This window comes from Peromyscus leucopus, chromosome 2 (genome assembly GCF_004664715.2).
Source record: "Peromyscus leucopus breed LL Stock chromosome 2, UCI_PerLeu_2.1, whole genome shotgun sequence".
Taxonomy (NCBI): Eukaryota; Metazoa; Chordata; class Mammalia; order Rodentia; family Cricetidae; genus Peromyscus; species Peromyscus leucopus.
This window is the reverse complement of record NC_051064.1, coordinates 89,487,222-89,505,460: the sequence shown is the minus strand read 5'-3', so window position 1 is coordinate 89,505,460 and position 18,239 is coordinate 89,487,222. Positions and strand designations below refer to the sequence as shown.

Genomic DNA, 18,239 nt, shown 5'->3' with positions numbered 1-18,239 from the left:
CTCACTATGTGATCCAAGTGACCTCAAACTCTCAACAATCCTCCTGCCTCAGCCTCCCAAGAACTAGGATTGCAGGCATGAATCACTGCCGACTTTTGATCGAGTTTTAAGTTAGTGGGCAAGATGAAAGCTGATTCTGGCTTGCAGTGGTTTGCTAGGGTCAGAGTCCAAATGGCTGAGGAAGGTAGGAGTCCAGACTCGGGCCAGTGTGGGGGAACATGTCCTGCCCAGGGAACAAAGATACTTGGTGAAGCATTAGAAAGCCCTGTGTTGGTTTGGCTTTAACCTAGATAAACGGTATTAAGTCTGGGGAAAATACAAGGAATGGCGTAGCACCCGGAGGGACAGTTTCAGGCAGAGTGTGATGTGTAAGATTTAGAACAATGCAGGAAAAACTGGGGACATAAAGCAGGCATGTGAGCCTCTGCCAGGCAGGGGACAAATGCTGACGGGCACTCCAGGGAAAGTAGCATTTATTTTTCCACACTCTCTTCTTACCAGAATTTCAGACCAAGGACATAAATATTGACTTGCTTTCTACTGAAATTCCTCATTCAGTTTTAAATTCTCCTCCATGATTTTGCCTGTGAGTCTCGGGGCATTCTACTTTTCATTTTGAGTTTGCTCCACATGCCTCTCTCAAAATGCAAGCTTCCTGGCTACCAAGAGGGGGAGAATGGATTATACACTGTCGCTGAAATCCAAACTGTCTCCCAGGTGGAAGTGAGTACAGCCATCTCAGCCCTCCCTGGATCTGGCCAGGTTTCTGGAGAGGAGGGCTCCATCAGTTTTCTGTGGCAAGCTACCCTGGTGAATTGTTCCTTGAAGTACACAGTGGCGTGTTCATGGAGTACTGAGATACAGGCAGCATTTATGAAAGATTATAAACTGTACAAGTCTCTTCAGAAACTTAAAATACAGCTGGAAGTGTTTTGCTTGCAACAAACATGCAATCTTCATAAAATTGAGAAAGAAATGTTTTGAATAAATAATGTTTTAGTTTATTTCTCTCCAGTGTGAGAACTATTTTTTTTCAGTTAACATCATGCCATAGAACTCCTCCTTCTCCACACTAGCACTCTTGCCTCTGTGTTTACATTATGCTGGTGCGTTCAACTTGATTTTTAAGTATGCCAGATTGCTCGGCCTTGTTTTTAAAGATAGAAAACTGGATTTGCTCCCGGGGACTCTTTCCATAACTAGGCCAGTTTAAAAACTAAACAAGGATTGAGTCAGTTAATTAATTTAAATGAGATTACAAATCAAAAACATATTATGCAATCTTGATTTAATTACCACATTTTATTTACTTAATTGAAAACACACTGTAGAAAGTCAGCAATCTTGACAATGACCCGAATGGCATCTTTGCATTCTGTACATTAAAGGCCTTGAAGGCAGAAGCCCAGGTGATCCTGGTGGGACCCGTGGCTTACTCAGGTCTCTCTCTGCATCAGCAGACAGTGATGAACTTGATCAGAGTGCAGGGCTGGCGATGGACTTCCCTGGCCTTTGCTTTGGAGTCTTGTGCCGCGTGCCATGCTGGGCTACAGCCCTACCCCTGTGCCTGGCCTTTGCGGTGGGCACCTCTGTTTTGTTCCTCGTTTTTCCTGTGATGTTGCTCCCTTAACTTTCAGCACTCTGAGATCTTGGCTAATTCCATGTGGACAAATTTCAGTCTAGGGCTCAAACAAATCCTTCTAATCCTTGGGATATGAGGCTTTGAGTCTAATCTCCCTGTTAAGCAAAAAAGTAGTTCTTTATAAGAAAGTTGAGTAATAGAATTACTGGAGAGGCAAATAGAATGTATCTCTAGGAAGAGACAGGGTAGGGGGTAGTTTGGGGGAATGGGATAGAGAGACCAAAGCTTAAAGGGAGACCTGAAGGGGGGAGCATGAGAGAAAGGTAAGATTCCACTCCCCAACCCATATTCATGAGCTTTTTAGAAGCAGGAAAGCACCCAGTTTGTCCATGTATCTTTACGTTACTTTAATAAACATTTAATAGGAGGGAAAGGAAATAGCATAAAGTTATAATTCTATGCCCCCTCTGCTGACAAAGCAGCCCTCCTCTAAAACTGAGTGGTGTTTTAACTGTGCTGGAGGGCAGAAGATTCCTGGTCCATGCCATGTAATGGAGACTGCAATTATGTGAGGCCAGCTTACTGTCAGCCTGGGGGTCAGTCTTCTGGGGTCGTCACAGAGGTGGGGTGTGGAGCAACATGGGCAGGGGTGTTTTCTGAGGATTGTTCTCTTCTTCCTGTCCTGAAAAACAGGCATGGTTTTATCTCTTCGTTGCCTTGTTTTTAAATATGTGTGTTTACATGCCTTTCTTGAAGTTTCTTCTTTTTTCACATTTTCAGTACCCCTCCCCATACTTCCTTTTTTTTGTTTTTGTTTTTGTTTTTCTAGACAGGGTTTCTCTGTGTAGTTTTGGTGCTTGTCCTGGATCTCGCTCTGTAGACCAGGCTGGCCTTGAACTCACAGAGATCCGCTTGGCTCTACCTCCCGAGTGCTGGGATTAAAGGCGTGCGCCACCACTGCCCGGCTACAATGCTTCCTTTTGTTACGTTATATATTTAGTTTGTTAAAGCATGCTATGTTGGTGTATTAATAATGTAGGATATTTTAAGGAGAAGGGAACTGTTCTCAGTCTCTAAGAAGTCTCCTGGCATTCTTTAACTGACAGTGAACTAGCTTTTTTTATTTTTCACCTGACTAAGGCAAAGGACTTGGACAAAGGGACCTCTATCATGCGATGACTAATTTTAGTTCTAGCAGGAGGCTATCTGTAGGTCGACAGGTTAAAGTTTGGGTTTCATTTGCTCTTCTGATATCCCTCAATATAAAAGCTATATTGTTATAGAATCATATAATTTTAGAGCCGGAAGAGTGCCTATAATTTATCTTACTCAGTCCCTTATTTGGCCCAAATGACCATAAATTGTTGTCCTTCTCAAATTCAGTCCCTGCCTTCTTTTTCATTCTTTCTGATTTAAAAAAAAAAATTTATTTATTTGTATTTTATGTATATGAGTGTTTACCCACATGGGTCTCAGTGTGCATCCCAGGCTGGCCTGGACCTTGTTCTGTAGTGTAGGCAGGTTGTATGTCTTATCTCCATCTACCAACACATGACACCACACCCAAGGACAATTCATTTGCTGGTGCTCGTGTCTGAGGATAAAATGAAGTCCTGGAAGATTGCTTGGAATAGAAGGCCTTTAGAGGCTGCAGGTCCAGGAATTCCTTCACCCTCTTCTTGCTTCTGGACCCCAACTAAACTACTCTTCCCTGTGTTGGTGAGAGCCAACAATCAGTTCCTGATGAAAGTGTTCATGTGACCCTCCTTTCTGCCCGTATGAACCAATGTCCAATCTAGAAGTAGGGAAACCCTACCTTAGCCGGACCTGAGTTGTGGGAATGGCTCCTCTGTTCCCCTTCCCTCCTCCTTGGGTGGTCCTCTGCATGGAGTGGCATGCTGGGCATCTCCGTACTTCATGTAGCAGCTGTTCTCTGTGCATTGGATTTAACTAAGTGTTTGTCTAAACCTTGAGATGTAAGGTAATAAATCGGCCAGACATTGATTAGACACCCCCAAAAGATGATTGATCAGGAGGAGGTCAGAATCAAGAAAGGAGGACTTCATAGGCCAAGCCTCACCCATCAAATGTAGGTCGGCATGAGCTAAGGTACGCAGCCAGGCATTGGCAGAGGTCAAAAGGAGCCTTGATGCATATTAAAACCTTTGGAGCTCTTTTGTGGCTATGTGGAATGCAAAGGTTTTAGCTTAATCAGTTTTGAGTTTTAAAAAGATCACTTGGAAGCAGAGTAAAATCATGTACTACATGTATGTTGGCGGATCAGTCTATTCTTATTATACTATTCCAAAGATCACCTCCATCTGATGACTTTTATGATGTGACTTTGGTCCCCTTCCCTAAGAAGAATCACGTGTTTTTTAAATTAATTAATTTATTTTATATCCTGACTGCAGTTTCCCCTCCTTCCTCTCCACCTAGTCCCTTCCTCCCTTCCTCTCTACCCTCCATCCACTTTCTCTGCTGTTTCTGTTCAGAAAAGGGCAGGTCTCCCATGGGTGTCAACAAAACATGGCATACCAAGTTGCAGCAACACTAAGCACCTCCCCTTGTCTTAAGGCTGGGCAAGGCAACCAGTATGAGGAGTAGGGTTCCAAAAGCCACAAGTGAGTCAAGGACCACCCCTAGTCCTGCTGTTAGGAGTCCCACAAGTAGACCAGGCCACACAGCTGGCACATATATGCAGAGGGCCTAGCTCGGTCCCATGCAGGCTCCCTGGTTGTTGGTTCAGACTCTCTGAGCTCTGATGAGCCCAGGTTAGTTGATTCTGTGGGTTTTCTTGTGCTGTCCTGTCCCTCTGGTTCTTATAATTCTTCGTCCCTCTCTTCAGCTGGATTCCCCAAGCTTGGCTTGATGTTCGGCTGTGGGTCTCTACATCCGTTTCCATCAGTTGCTGTATGAAGACTCTGATGACAACCGGGCCAGGCACCAATCTGGGGTTCAGGATGCTGGCCTGGCCTCTGGTGGAATGGGAGGCTTCCGCTAGAGGTGTAGGCTGGGATATGGAGGTGGTTTCTCTTTGATGTATTAACTTTTTAGTTGAAATTATTGTTGAAACAAATATGTACAAATGTAAAAGTTTTCCATATTTGCGAGGGTATACCATGACTATGTTACCACATGTATGCATTTTGTAACATTTAAATCAGTTTTGACAGGTCTTTCCTAGTTTGCATTTCTTTACGGTGAAAACATTCACAGTTCTTCCTTCCTGCTCTTCAAGTGGTCTGTCACCATCATTCTAGGAGACCTGCCTTTTCCTTCTGTAACTGTGACCTGATGTTTCCCATCTGCCTTTCCCATTCCTCCATCTCCAAGCTTTTAATCTGTGCATTCCTAGCACATTGGGTCACTTCTGAGCCTCAAGAAAAAAATACAATATATATTATTTTAAACAAACAAACAAAGAAACACATAATATCCAGGGTCAGCAAGACAGCTCAGTGGATAGAAGTACCTGGTGACCTAAGTTCAATCCCCAGAAAACCTGACTCTGAAAGATAGCCTCACACCTCCACACATGTGTCGTGTCATTTGAGCTCCTGTGCACACACTAAATAAATGGATGCATAGATGAATATTTGTAGGTCATTATAAACTGAATAAAAGTATGCAAAGCATTACTGTGTGCCAAACACTGTGAGCTTCTGATACGAAGGCGCTCCAGGATTCTTACTGATTGTCATTTAATCGCTATGATCCTTAGCAACTCAGTTTTGGTTTGCCCACCTCAGAGAGTAGCAGTTAGTCATGCCAGAAAGTTAATACTTGGTGACAACCATTTCACAGGCCATTATTTACTATCAACACACACACACACACACACACACACACACACACACGTCAAATATATATATATTTGACAAACTTTTATTGAACATTCACCAGATTACCTTAAAAAACAGTTTTGTTATTTGGTGGGGGGAATGGACAGTAAATTTGACTTAGACTCACCTTCCTTTAGCACACCCTGAAGGGAATAAAACTCAGCTGATAGTAACAATATATTTCAAGAGGTATCAAAAACATGCTTTGTTTTGATTTTTTTTGAATTCTGAAAGTGACTTGGGATGTGCTGATAAATGACAGGGAGGAGGGAAGTTGGGGAAGGTCAGGTCAGGTTCCCAGAAACATTTAATCTGCTGTAGGATCACTTGGCTTTGAGTGAGCCCAAGGTTGCATCACACAGTAAGAAGCAAGGCGTCTGAACAGGGCGCACGCACGCACGCACGCACGCACGCACGCACGCACGCACTTTGCACAAGCCCTTTAGTGAGCGCAGTGTTCTGAGGTCCTCTGTCAGAGCGGATCAGCTCTTTAGGTGAAGTCAGGTTAGAAGAGCAAGATGGACAGGCTGCCTTCCAGAGAGGGGTGAAAACACTAGGGCATGGCTCTGTAGGTCCTGCAGAGGTGTGAGTCCTTAACCCAAGGGACAGGAGTGGACATGGTGACCGTCACAATGTAGAGATCTCATCATTCAGTTTCCTTCTTCCCAAAAGAATAACTAACATGTGTAGATTCATACTTGTGAGTAGAGAGAGCTGGCTGGGTTGGACACACGTGTAATCCCAGCCACCAGGGAGGCAGAGGCAGAAGGGTTCTTGAAGCTGCAGTGTGAGATCCATTGTGAACAGGCCTAGAGATTTCAGAAGGAAGCAATACAAATCAAGTTTGCCTTTTAAAGTAATGCAACTCAATTATGTTGAGTCAAGCTACAAGAAGAAGAAATGTAAACAATACAGATTCAGATAAAGGACTAGAAAGCAAAGAAGGGGAGAAGGTGGGAAGACTGTTGGGTACCTTCCAGGTCTACCTGCTTTCTTCTTTGTAGTGTCAGAATTTTCTGGACTCAAAACATAGTGTGCTGGGCAGCTCCTAACCCTATTCCTGCCAGCCTTGTCCTTTAAAGGCTTCAGCCTCCAGGAAGGCGATTGCATCAGCTGCTTGTATCTCCATCTTGAGCATGCTCTCTCCGGAGAGCTCGGGTAGGGCTAGGCACCTTGGCAGGGGCCTGGGACTGAGATATTGACATGTGTGCTCTGGGGCCGGGTGCACAGACCTGGCATAGCTATTCCTAGGTACTGCACCACTGTGGACAGAGCTTTGCTTCTTCCTTTTCTCTCTTCCTTCCCGAGAGTTAGTCCATTAAAAATCGTAAGCGTTTTAATGTGCCTTTGTTGTTAATAATATCTCTTGTGAATTGATGGTGTAAAGATGTACTAGAGCCAGGACTCTGTGCTTGGTATGTGCTTGGTAGGATTCAATCTTTGTGGAGATTCCAAAGTAGACCGTATTATTGCAGTTTTTGTGTCTAAGGTGCAAGATTCTAACCAATGTTTTATGAGATCACCCTAGAGAGGGACAGAGTTAGCGTTTAGTAACCACCCCCCCCCATACAGCAGAGAAGGGGTTTGAACAGAGCGATGGAAGTGGTTAATGAAACCTTTGAGTCTGGAGTAATTTGACCTGGGTGGTGATTTGCGGGGCTTTTAGATGTGGTCTGAAAAATTCCTTCTCTGAAGTCAGCCACAATAACAGTTCATTCTTGGGTTCTCTGCCAACTGTGGCTCCCTGGTTACTTCCTTCTCCAGCAGTTGGAATTAAGTGACTGATCTAAGGTGACATCAGAGGAGATTGCAGTGTTAGAATTCATAGTGTGAGAAGTAAATGGGTTGCTTGCCCTTTCTGGGGCCCTCACCTGTGTTTGGGGAACATAGTGCACAGCATTTGCTATTTTGCTTCATGAGAAGGTGCAGGTTTTGCAGTATGAAGGAAAACCTGTCACTGGGTTGGGGGCCAGTAAACACCAGTCCATAGATAGCAAAGGTTTGACAAAGTCACTTAGCTTTTCCCCAAACTCTTAAGGTGTTCTTAGTGAATGTGTGTTTGTTTGTTTTTAAGTGAATAGTTTTTTTTTTTTCCCTTGAAGACATTGGTCTGCAGTTGTTGGGGATGAGAAGAGAATGTAACTTTTAACACACATGATTAGGGGTGGGGCAGGTTGAGAAAGGCTGCCCCAGTGGGATGTGGGCATTGTCGAAATGAGGGCTGAGCTATGGCAAGTGAGCAGGTTCTCAGGGAGAGAGGCTGCTCTTTATTCTACTGGACACACAAGTTTAGCAGGGGAGGTGAGGGAGGTGATGGGTGCCCTGTTGCCGTCACTGTAGCCAAACATGATAAGGTGTAGGTTTAAAGTCCACAGCTTCTGGAGTGGGGCTGCCCCTTGCCGGCTCATGACTGTGGCAGCATTCTGCCTTGCTGTTTCTAGATGGGCTTGTCTTAGAGTTTTGCACATACGAAGTAGCTCCAGGACAAAGAGAAAGACTGTGGAGGGCCTGGTCCATGAGCCTGACCCTGAAAGTAGGGATCTCAACAGGCTAGACTTCCGGGGGGGGGGGGGCTGTAACAAAATGAAACAGTTTAACATTTTACTGTAATGGTTACACTAGGCTTAAAAGTGGCCAGCGCTGCATTCTCTTTGAAAGGAACAAAGAAAAAGATGCTTCTGTTAAGTTACAGGTCACCCAGCCTTGCCTCAGTTCCAGAAAACAGTAATGGATGAGGGTCCTGGAGAAGAGTACTGGCCTCTGGCAGCAGGAGATGCTAGCCAGTGTGGTCAGGTCGTTCTTCTAGTTCTTTCCCTCCATTTTGGGAAGTCAGGAGCAAGGTGAAGGACACTGTGGGAATCACAAAAACAAGTTTGCTAAGATTTCATGAACTATAATCTAGAGTAAAAGAAAAAAAAAAAAAAAAAAAAAACAACTCAAGGAAATGGGATGGAGGGATTACGTTCTTCCCTATTAACCCTGACCTAGTGAGCAGGAGGCAAAGGGCAGAAATGAATAACCGAGTTTTCTACAGGAATACACCAATAGGGTGAAGACCAATTGTAATGTTACTCACTTACCTGGCATAACCAAGTAACGTTGATAAAAGCAAAAAGCAGTCTGATTTTCTGCTTAATTCAATCCCTCCTCTGCCTCAAGTATAAGGGCAAGGTTTTAAGGAAGAGATTTGTGGGTTTTTGGCAGTTGGAGACACTGCCAGTACCACATTTTGTTGAAATTCGCTATTGTGTTCAAAATTGCCTTTCTGTAGGCAAGCAAAGGAGGCTGCTGAATTTGAGCCATCCATTTCTCTGGCATATACTGCAAGCCTCGTATGTTTACTCCAGGAGCAGCCCCGGGAAGACAAAGAGGGAGACAGGCTATCTGCCTCTTCCTTCCTTCCTTCCTAGTGCAGTGTAGCTGTGGAGACAAAACCCAAGGGCTAGAACCAATAAAAGCTTTCAAAGCAACTTCCCGCTGGTAAGTGTGTGAGAACCCAGAGCAGGTGACGCAAATAAATGCAGAGGGTCCACAGAGGCAGAGGAGAGAGCCAAACCCAGCAGCGTCGATTGGTTAGGACGGGCGTACTGGCGGGCAGTGCCAGTCCTCTGAGCCCATTCTGTGGTGTTGGTGAGGAATGGCGTGGACTGGGCTGCTCCAAATGACTGTGGCGGCCTCTTCCTCCTTATCTACGCGTCTGTCTGTATCTCACAGATGGAGATTAAATTGATCCAACAATTTGCTCTCCACAAAGCCATGTTGGTTTTCCACCTAGTAATTTATGCTTTTCCTGGTGTTTGCAAATCGATTGCTATTATGGGATGCAGACAGAACTGGGCCGGGATCCAGTAGGTTGGGGGATTACTGGAGAGGATACGTGAACATTCGTGAGAAAGCCTGGAAGAGAAGGCTCTTGTTTCTGTGTATTTTACTCTCTGACGAAAAGCATATTTTCAGGTTGTTAAAAGTGTTCTTAATTACATTTAGATTGTGTCTTTTAAGGGACAATATCTGCCTTATTTCAAATTTCTGCTATCCGGCCTTGATATTTGCCTAACCTTCAAATGGCTTCAGTGGCTTTGAAGCCAGGCCTCTCATAGCAGGAAACCTTTCTTCACCCCGAAGCGTTATAGATGAGTAATTGTTCCCTTTGACGAAGAAATATGTATAGGCATCTATCTAGTTTGATGACTAAAATGTTGCTATGAAAAGGCTTGGGAAAGTATGCTTTATTTAAACACTTCACCTCATTGTTGTACCTTAAAATTTTTTTTAAGCCCTTCTTAGTATTGTGAAATTCTTTCAAAACAAATTAAAAAGAAAACATATTCTGTGATTTCTTTTCAGATTCTGGACAATCAGGAAGTCCAAGCCACAATGATCCTGCCAAGAATCCTCCAGGTAAATATGTGTCCCCGGACGTGTGCACCCTGCCACTGGTGGAGAACAAAGGAGCCCTGTATAGATCAACACCCATAATTGGTCAGCTGCCTGTTCTGTTCCGGCAGGCCGCAGGCTCGGGACAAGATGTGATTGTGTGTAGGCCTCTGCAGTGGGAGCGAGCTGCTTCCTATGGCAGCCCTCAGTGTTCACCTGAGCGCAGAGGTTTTCATTTTTGTGGGTGTCTTTAAAAGCTGATTCAAGCACATGTTTAGTTGTGTGTGTGTCTTTAAGGCATTTGAAAACCTAAAAACCTTTTAATCATATTTTTAGTGGACAAAACCAAAACAAAACCCCAAAACAAAACAGAAAACCTGGTAACAATTTCTCTACTCTTACAGTTTATGCACTCTGTTTTAAGAACGGTACTGGTGAGCAGTTATGTTTTTATAAAGGGGCTTTTGCATGACTTTTAATTCACCATCTTCAGTTGAAGGTGTGGATGCCCTTCTTTAGACAGAAATGGATGGTTCCAGACCTGAGAATGGGCATATACATTTTGGCTGTCCTGGGGGTTTTGTTCTCCACATTCTGAACATACAGCATTTTACTTTTGATTTAGAGCAGTGTTTTCCTTCTCATAAGAAAATAATATGAAATTAACATAATGAAGAATTTAAAATTTCTGTTATTGTAAGAATTTTAATTGTATCTGTGATTTTTTTAAAGAGAATGTTCTAAGAATGTTCTTACCAAAAACAAAAGCAAAACACAATAAGCCCCAAAGAGCCACACTTGCCCTGTGTCTCTCTAAAAAATGTCATCTGCCATTTTACTGGAACAGACCACAAAGTGTAAAACATTAGAATCTGAGGTCTTTCCCATTTTCAGTTGCTTTATATGCCTGGCTTATGAGACATTGTTGTACCTTAAAAATCCCCAGATCACAAAAGGAGACTAATGCATTCCTAAAATTATTTTAGAGAGATGTAGCACTCATTATCCCTGGAAAAATACAAAATCAAAATGAAATAATTTTTTTAAACATATCCATGTTTTTCATAGGAAAATTATTTTTCTATATATGTATTAAGTTATTCTGTATAGACTATTCTGCTTAAAACTATATTGTTTGGCAAAATATTATATACTCTGCGATGAAAACACTAATCCAATGCACACTATATACTCCAAAGGTAAAGGTATTAATTCAGTACATATTCTATACATCAATGATGAAAAGTCTTAATACAGGACAATTTTAAATTGATACTGAATTGATTTTTCTTGATAAATTTGCTAATGCTGCAATCTGAGAGCACAGCATAAAATATTTAAATTAAAAAATAAGCTTTTAAAAGCCTCTACACACACATAAAAAAAGGAAGAAAACACTTTGAGGAGAAAGGTCTTAAAAGCCAGACTAAACAAAGGCTGTGCTGCTGTTCACTTCTGAAGGGCAACTTGATTGGAATTAATGATGTAGCCCTGTGTGAATCGCATTTCTGAGCAAGTGCAGAGGCTCACCTGATTGCTGTCTGCTGGAGCTGGGCAGAGCTGGGCAGGTGACCTTTGTGTGCTTATGTTATGGCAGGATTGAATTTTCGGTATTTGTCAAGAAGGTTGGTTACATTTTTCTTCTGGTATGTACCATGTAGAGTTTCTTTCTTTATTATTATTTTTTTTAATAAAAAAAGCAGACAGAAGCCAACTAGAACACACAGTTCCTCCAAGTTTCAAGTTTCTTTGGGGGAAATGTTTTTTGATAACTGCCAAAAATTAAGATGTTAGTTAATTAATTTAAGTTAAAATTAGAATTTTCTTTGACCATTCGGGAACTTCCATCACTTAACATGCTTTTTGTACATCATGATATGGAACTTATTAAATAATTTTTGTTCTATTTCGAGACAGCCTCTCCTTAGGTAGTAAGGCTTTTTCATAAAAGCAAAATGTATCCTACAATATTTTGAAATAAACTAGGCATTTGGAAGATGATATTTTTCAATTTTAAATACAAGAGACTTGTTCTCGTCTTATGGTCAGTTGGCACAAACTGTATCAGCAACCCAGGTATTGGGAGCTCCGGAGACTTCTCCTAGGACACTGTCTTCATCTCTCAGTTCTGGCCTTGGCTGACCTGATTGATTCAGTGTCTCAGGAGCCACAGTCCATTGATGGAAAATTCAGACTAGCCTCACAAGTGGGGAGACTGTGCTCCTGAAATCTTCATATGGAGATTCAGTGTCTCAGGAGGCACAGTCCACTGATGGGAAAATTCAGACTAGCCTCACAAGTGGGGAGACTGAGCTCCTGCTGGCTTCCGTGAGAAGGCCGGCTTCTGCAAAACACTTTTGCAGTGGTATAGGGTTTCTCCCAAGAGATGTGGAACTCGTAGGGATTGCCCTGTCTACTGCTGTGTGCGCTCACCAACAGCTTGGGAAGAGGTGGCAAAAGTCCCAGCCTTTAGAGGCATAACATCTCATGGAATCTGTTCCTGACCATTGACATGAGGTGGTCTCCCACCCAGCACACGCGTGTATCTGTCTCCACACTACCCCACCCCACTTGGCTGTCTGGCACAGGCACTACTTCTTTATGGGTTCTGAACTTCTTTTTTTAAATAATAGGCAGTATTTTTATCTATTTAATTTTTTAAAAGTGAACATGCAACTAACCGGTTTCCATATACTGTTTACACATGTCCTTACACTTTGTTCTTTCTCCCCTCTCCTTCTTCCATCCCCATCTTGCTAACCCCGATGCCCTTAATACTAGACTCTGTATCTTGACAGATAAAATGAGTCTTTATTTTCAAATTCATGCTTTCATTTGGGATTAGTGTTTCATCACAAGCAAACAAAAACATATCTTTGGAGAAGTGACATTTAGTGTTTGTCATTTGTAAAGTATTGAAATAATTTCTTGGTACTCGTAATTTGTAAAATGTATTCAAATAGTCTTTATGGAAGTTCCTCCACCTGCTTGTAACTTCAGATTTTGCTCTGATTTTTTTTTAAGTGATGAGTAGTTGCATGTTCTTTTCCCAGCTAAGGTGCTGTTCTAATCACAAGGGGCCTGACAGCATGGCCTGGTGGCTTTCATTGAAAGCACCTGACCATCTCCTTGTCTTAATGGTGTATCTTTCTCTTGCTTGTGACCAAGTCTGAGGTTACATATTTATCCTCACTTGTTTCTAGGAGTCCAAGTGTCTTCTCCTAACCACGTCAGCAGCTCTGGTGGGCTAGAAGTGATAGGGGCTGAGGGACTTGGGCTCAGGTCTGATTGTATTTCCAAACAGCTCCACGACTTGAAGGAGATGCAGCATTGGATTGTAGTCTTTTGGATTTAGCCTGGATATGCTGTTATTTCATATCTGTATTCCTTGGACTGATTTCCCAAACTGAATCCCCTGCTTACTACCGGAATGGGAGGGTATCAAGAGAAAGCAGCAATCTGGAAGTTGAATTTGGCCTCTGCTCCAATTTGGAGTTTAGGAAGGCTGTAGTTTAGTGGGAAGCTCCCTTGGCTGGTAGAGCATTAAAGAAATGTTGAATTCCAGAGCAAGTCCTGTAAATTTTCTGATGGAAATTTTTGAAGTATTTAAAATTTCATTGGCTAGAATTTTCTTATTTAGAAGGAAGGGGTTTACAGTTTAATTTCCTACTTTCTTTTTTTCAAGAGTGTGTACTTTGGTGTGTATGTGTGTTGACATTTGCATGTAGCTTGACATTATATGAACCTTGGAGCTGTATGTTGTGTGACCTTAAGTCAGCCACCTTGAGTTCCTTCTCTGTGGCAAGGACAGAAATGAGTAAATAATTAAATTGCACGAAGAAACTCTTGTCAAATACAACAATGTCTGTTTTCACTTAAGCAGTTGTTTTGGTCATACAAATTTCCAGTTGCTCATTCTCCAACATATTTGGTAGATCTCACAATGGCAGTCAACGCAGGGGTGCCACAAAACTAATAAAAATCCGTGGGCGCTAACTGAGAAGGTGGCGCAGCATCTTGATGGTGCCTGGTACCTGCTGGCATTACTGGGGCCCGTATTTGCCTAACCTTTCACTTTATGTTTTTAAATCTTAGGATTGGGAGTATACATAACACTTTTTAATAGTTTTAAAATCATACAATATTTTTCTTTCCTGTTTTCATGGACAGAAAAATGTTTTTAGGTTCTCACAGTCAAGAAAAAGGAAACTCCCTTTGATATTTAAAATCATAACCCATTTCTTTAAAGTTCATATTCATTCCTTTTTATAACCTCATTTGGTTCTGTCATTCAAGATTTTTTAATGGGAGAAGATAATATTGTTTAATAACACTGATGAATAATTCTAAACTGTGGTACTAGATAATAGGCAACAAACTATAAACACGCTTTCTATTCACAAAAAAAAAAAAAAAAAAAAAAAAAAAATGAGTAGGAATGTCCTGAAAAGAATCGTTAACAGTAGTTAAAACCTGACATGTAGGTAAAGCTTTTGAGTAATTTAAGAATTAGATCTGTGCCAGTCAAAAATCAAAGGCCTTTTTTTCTTAATATATTAGCTTCAGAAACATTTCTCTTTTTCTTCTTACTCATTTGGAGACATGATCAATGAAATCTCTAAATGTTCAAAACTGGGACAGAATTGAGACTAAAGGAGGATTGGATAAGGGAAATGTTTCCCCCCAAATTATTCAGAAAAAAACAGAAGGGTGCCTAGCCCTCATCTACTAATTTTTACAGGCTGCATTCTGGGTACTTATGTGTAACCTACTCATCAAAAGTTGGCTTGGAGAACAGCTGGCACCAAGCCAGGCCTTCACTACGCAGTTGGCCTGATTGCTTGAAATAGTTAATTTGCTAAAAGAAAGATAATTTAGAGCTATCCCATGAGTCCTGAGAGATCTAGGAGAGGTAGGGTTTCTTCATCTACCTGGATTGCCTACTTTATCAGGTACAAATAATATAAATTGCCACTGGCTCTCAAGTTCAGGAGTAAACATTACATTCTAGACAATGAGGTTCTGGATTTGATTGAGCTCAAAATGAGGAGTAGAAGCAGCCATTTTCCTTTGGGAGTTTAGGAATAGCTATCATTCCACACTGAGTATCATTAACAAATCCAGGAATTTCTAAGCAGGCCATAAGTGAAATTTTCACCTGGTGGTTACTCACTGAGCATCTACCTTGTGCACAACATTAGGCTAGATGTTGCAGATTTTTGCAAAATGTGAATTACATTGAATCTTCACTCTTCCCAAGTTTTGACTATGAGTACATACAATATTTTATATATGCTGGGAATTAAATTTTGCTTAGTGCTTCAATGGAAGTGTTTCAGTTAAAGTTGTGGAATACTGTTTCTAACTTGCAGGTCATGTGAACAGTACGAGGAACATAAGGTATGGGATGATATTTTTCTCTGGAATCGAGCTCTGTCTTGTACAATCATCATTAGGTCATGAGGAGACTGAGCAGGTCAGACAACTTCTTAGAAACTCAGCTCTGTCCACACATTTGCAAGGAACAGACAGAACACCTGGATAAATGTAGGTGTTCCATAAAAATGAGTTTAGTTTTCTGGGTTTTTTTTGGATTATACTTTTTCTCCAGCTTGATTGGTCAGGAAACCTTCACATAGGAAGAACTGTTTGATGTGGAACCAAATGTATTTTTGTATTGTACTTTTTTGGATATAGAAAGCAGAGGAAAGACTCAGGAAAAAAGAAGGGAAGTAGAGTTGAGAGTAGCCTAGGATAGGTTTTATAATGGAGGCAAAAGGAGCTGATGTTTTCAGGTTCATGGTGGAATAGACAGTGAGTCTGTTGCGTGTCTCTTGGCATTAAAAGACAGGTACATCAACTTAGCTGGGCAGCTCTTAGTACTGTCATGAGAATAGGCGCAATCTCTCTTTGGGGATTGGGCAACTTTCCCCTGGCAATCCTTTATCTGTTGGACCTTCACATAGGCACTGTACAAATATTTTTTCCCAGTTGCCTCCCCATGGTGCTCCTACCTTCTGAAGCCACCTGTTTCCCCATCCCCATTAAAATTTACCTGTTTATATTCTTTCTAGCCCTTCTCATCTCTTTTTTTTTTTCCTGTTGACTCTTACTAAAAACTTATCTCTTGTCCTTCAGACAGGCTTTCCCCACCAAAGGCTCCTCTCTTTTTCCTGACTGTACTGAAAGGCTATCAACTCAGTAAGTGGGTTTCTGTCGGCACTGAGTGAGTCTCTTGAACTCATGACTTTATAGGAGCTAGGCCCAGGTGATTCCTTTCCATTCTGTTCCAGTTTACATATACTTTGTTTGCCTTGAGGCAGGCTCTAACTCTGGAGTCTACATGGCTTTGACGTGGTTGTAGCTATCTTTCCTGTATCAGCCACTGAGTGCTGGGATGGCAGGTGTGGGCCACTGTGGAGGTACTGTTGATTTGAGTGTACTCAGTTTAAAACCTTGCCCCTTCCTTTTGAAGAAATCCAGGAACTGGTGTTTCCTTAAGTTCTTATAATGACTTCTTTTTCCCCTTGCCTTAGTCTTCTGGGTTTTCAGCACCTCCTATGGGTTTCTAGACTGCATTTACTTTTCATTTGGCCAAAAGTATACCATTGGAGCAGATTCCTTTCCTATTGTCTCAGACCTTTGTTTCCAATGACATGTTGGACTTGTTCTCCCAGATGCCTCATGGGTAATTCAGATGTAACACTTTCAAAATTAAATCCGTGCTCTTTTCTATCAGACTTACTTTGTTTGCTTTCCTTTGTAAGTATCTTAGCACTGTCAGAATCTCCCCAGTCACTCTTGGTTGGAGAAGCTTGTGGCTTTATTAGGGAGCCCCTCTCACTTTGATACTCTTCTTTGGGGTACAAAGTTCTCAATTCTGTCACCCTGGTTTGAGTTCTGCCCTAGTTACTTTTCTACTACTGTGAAAAGACACAAACCAAGGTAGCTTATAAAAGAAAGCAATGAATTTGGTGCTCATGGTTCCAGAAGGTTAGAGTCCATGACCATCATGGTAGGGAGCATGGTAGCAGGCAGGCAGGCTTGGTGCTGAGGCAGAAGCTGAGAGCTCACATCCGATTCCCCAGGCATGAAGCAGGGAGACAGGGGTGGCTCACTGGGAATGACAGAGGCTTTTCACACCTCAGAGCTCATCCCTCGTGACACACCCCCTCCAACAAAGCCACACTCTCCATTTCCTAAACAGTTCCACCAGCTGCCCAGAAAGCATTCAAACATATGAGCCTGTGAGGGCCATTCCCATGTAAATCACCACAATCTCTAAACACGATTTCTTCCTTGAAATGTTATAGAATCATTGTAATTGTTTCATCTTTCCTGGGCTTCTTTTCTCTGACCCTGTGTGTGAAGGAATCTGCTTAAAGCATGAACGTGGTTTAAAAGCCCAGGATGACTGACTCACTGCTTACGAACCCTAGTTCTACAATGTAGTTTTAGAACAGGGGTTCTCAACCTTTGGGGGTTACATGTTGGATATCCTTCATATCAGATATTTACGTTATGATTTGTAACAGTAGCAAATTTACAATTATGAAGTAGCAATGAAAATAATTTCATGGTTGGGGTCACCACAGCATAAGGAACTGTATTACAGGGTCATAGGATTAGGAAGATTGAGAACCAGTCTTTTACATACTGCTCAGTACCCAGTTCCCTGCCCCCTCTCGCTTTCATCCGTGTGCCCTCATCCGCTGGGCTCTGTCCAAGGCCACAACCTCTACAGCCCCACTACAAACAGATGCTCATCTTAGCCATCCAGACTCTTCCAAGCATCTTACCGGATATTCCCAGGCAGGGTCGAATACCTCGGTTTCCATTGCAGTTTCACTCTCCCAGCCTCTGCTCACGCATGCTCCCTCTAATAGATATTTTTTCATGATTTAGTACTACAACCCAGCTTATCTTGCATAAAATAGTTGTAGAAATATTTTTTTCAGCAAAATTTGGTGGGTAAGTACTCATAGATTGCTGTCCAACTTCTTTACTTTTCTTAGAAAACTAGTGTGAAAGCTGGAAGGGCTCGTATGACGACTTGACTAGTTATTGGCAAATTGTAGGTTTAATTTGATTTTTTTCATGAGCCGAAACTTTATTCGCCAGTAAGTTCAATACAGGACCAGTGCTTTCCCCATTCTATACTGCCCACAGCCTGGAGGCTGTACTGTGGGAGGATGGTGGTAGGCAGAAGTGGGCTGATGGAGGATGATGAAGTGGAGGTTGGGCTAGTGAGAACCCAGTTAGCATGAGCGGGCACTGGGGAGCGCATCATCAGATGAGCTTAGGGAGGGATGATATAAGAGGGCCCAAGGAAGTGGGCTGGCTTACTTGGGAAGCAGGCTCCCCCATTTTATAACTGCACTTGCCCAGAAGCCCATCTTCTCCTCACCCCCAAATCATCTCAAGTGTTAATTGCT

At 42.2% G+C, this 18,239-nt stretch overlaps 1 protein-coding gene across 10 annotated transcripts in view; it reads left to right on the top strand.

The window, feature by feature from the left end:
* The window catches only part of Nfib (nuclear factor I B), a 419,841-nt gene that overhangs the window by 315,614 nt on the left and 85,988 nt on the right, over positions 1-18,239 (top strand). For all 10 annotated transcript variants that reach the window (XM_028873297.2, XM_028873298.2, XM_028873303.2 and 7 more), the window contains exon 3: positions 9,775-9,828. In XM_028873297.2, coding sequence (XP_028729130.1) covers positions 9,775-9,828 — 54 coding nt within the window. The remainder of the gene's footprint in view (positions 1-9,774; positions 9,829-18,239) is intronic.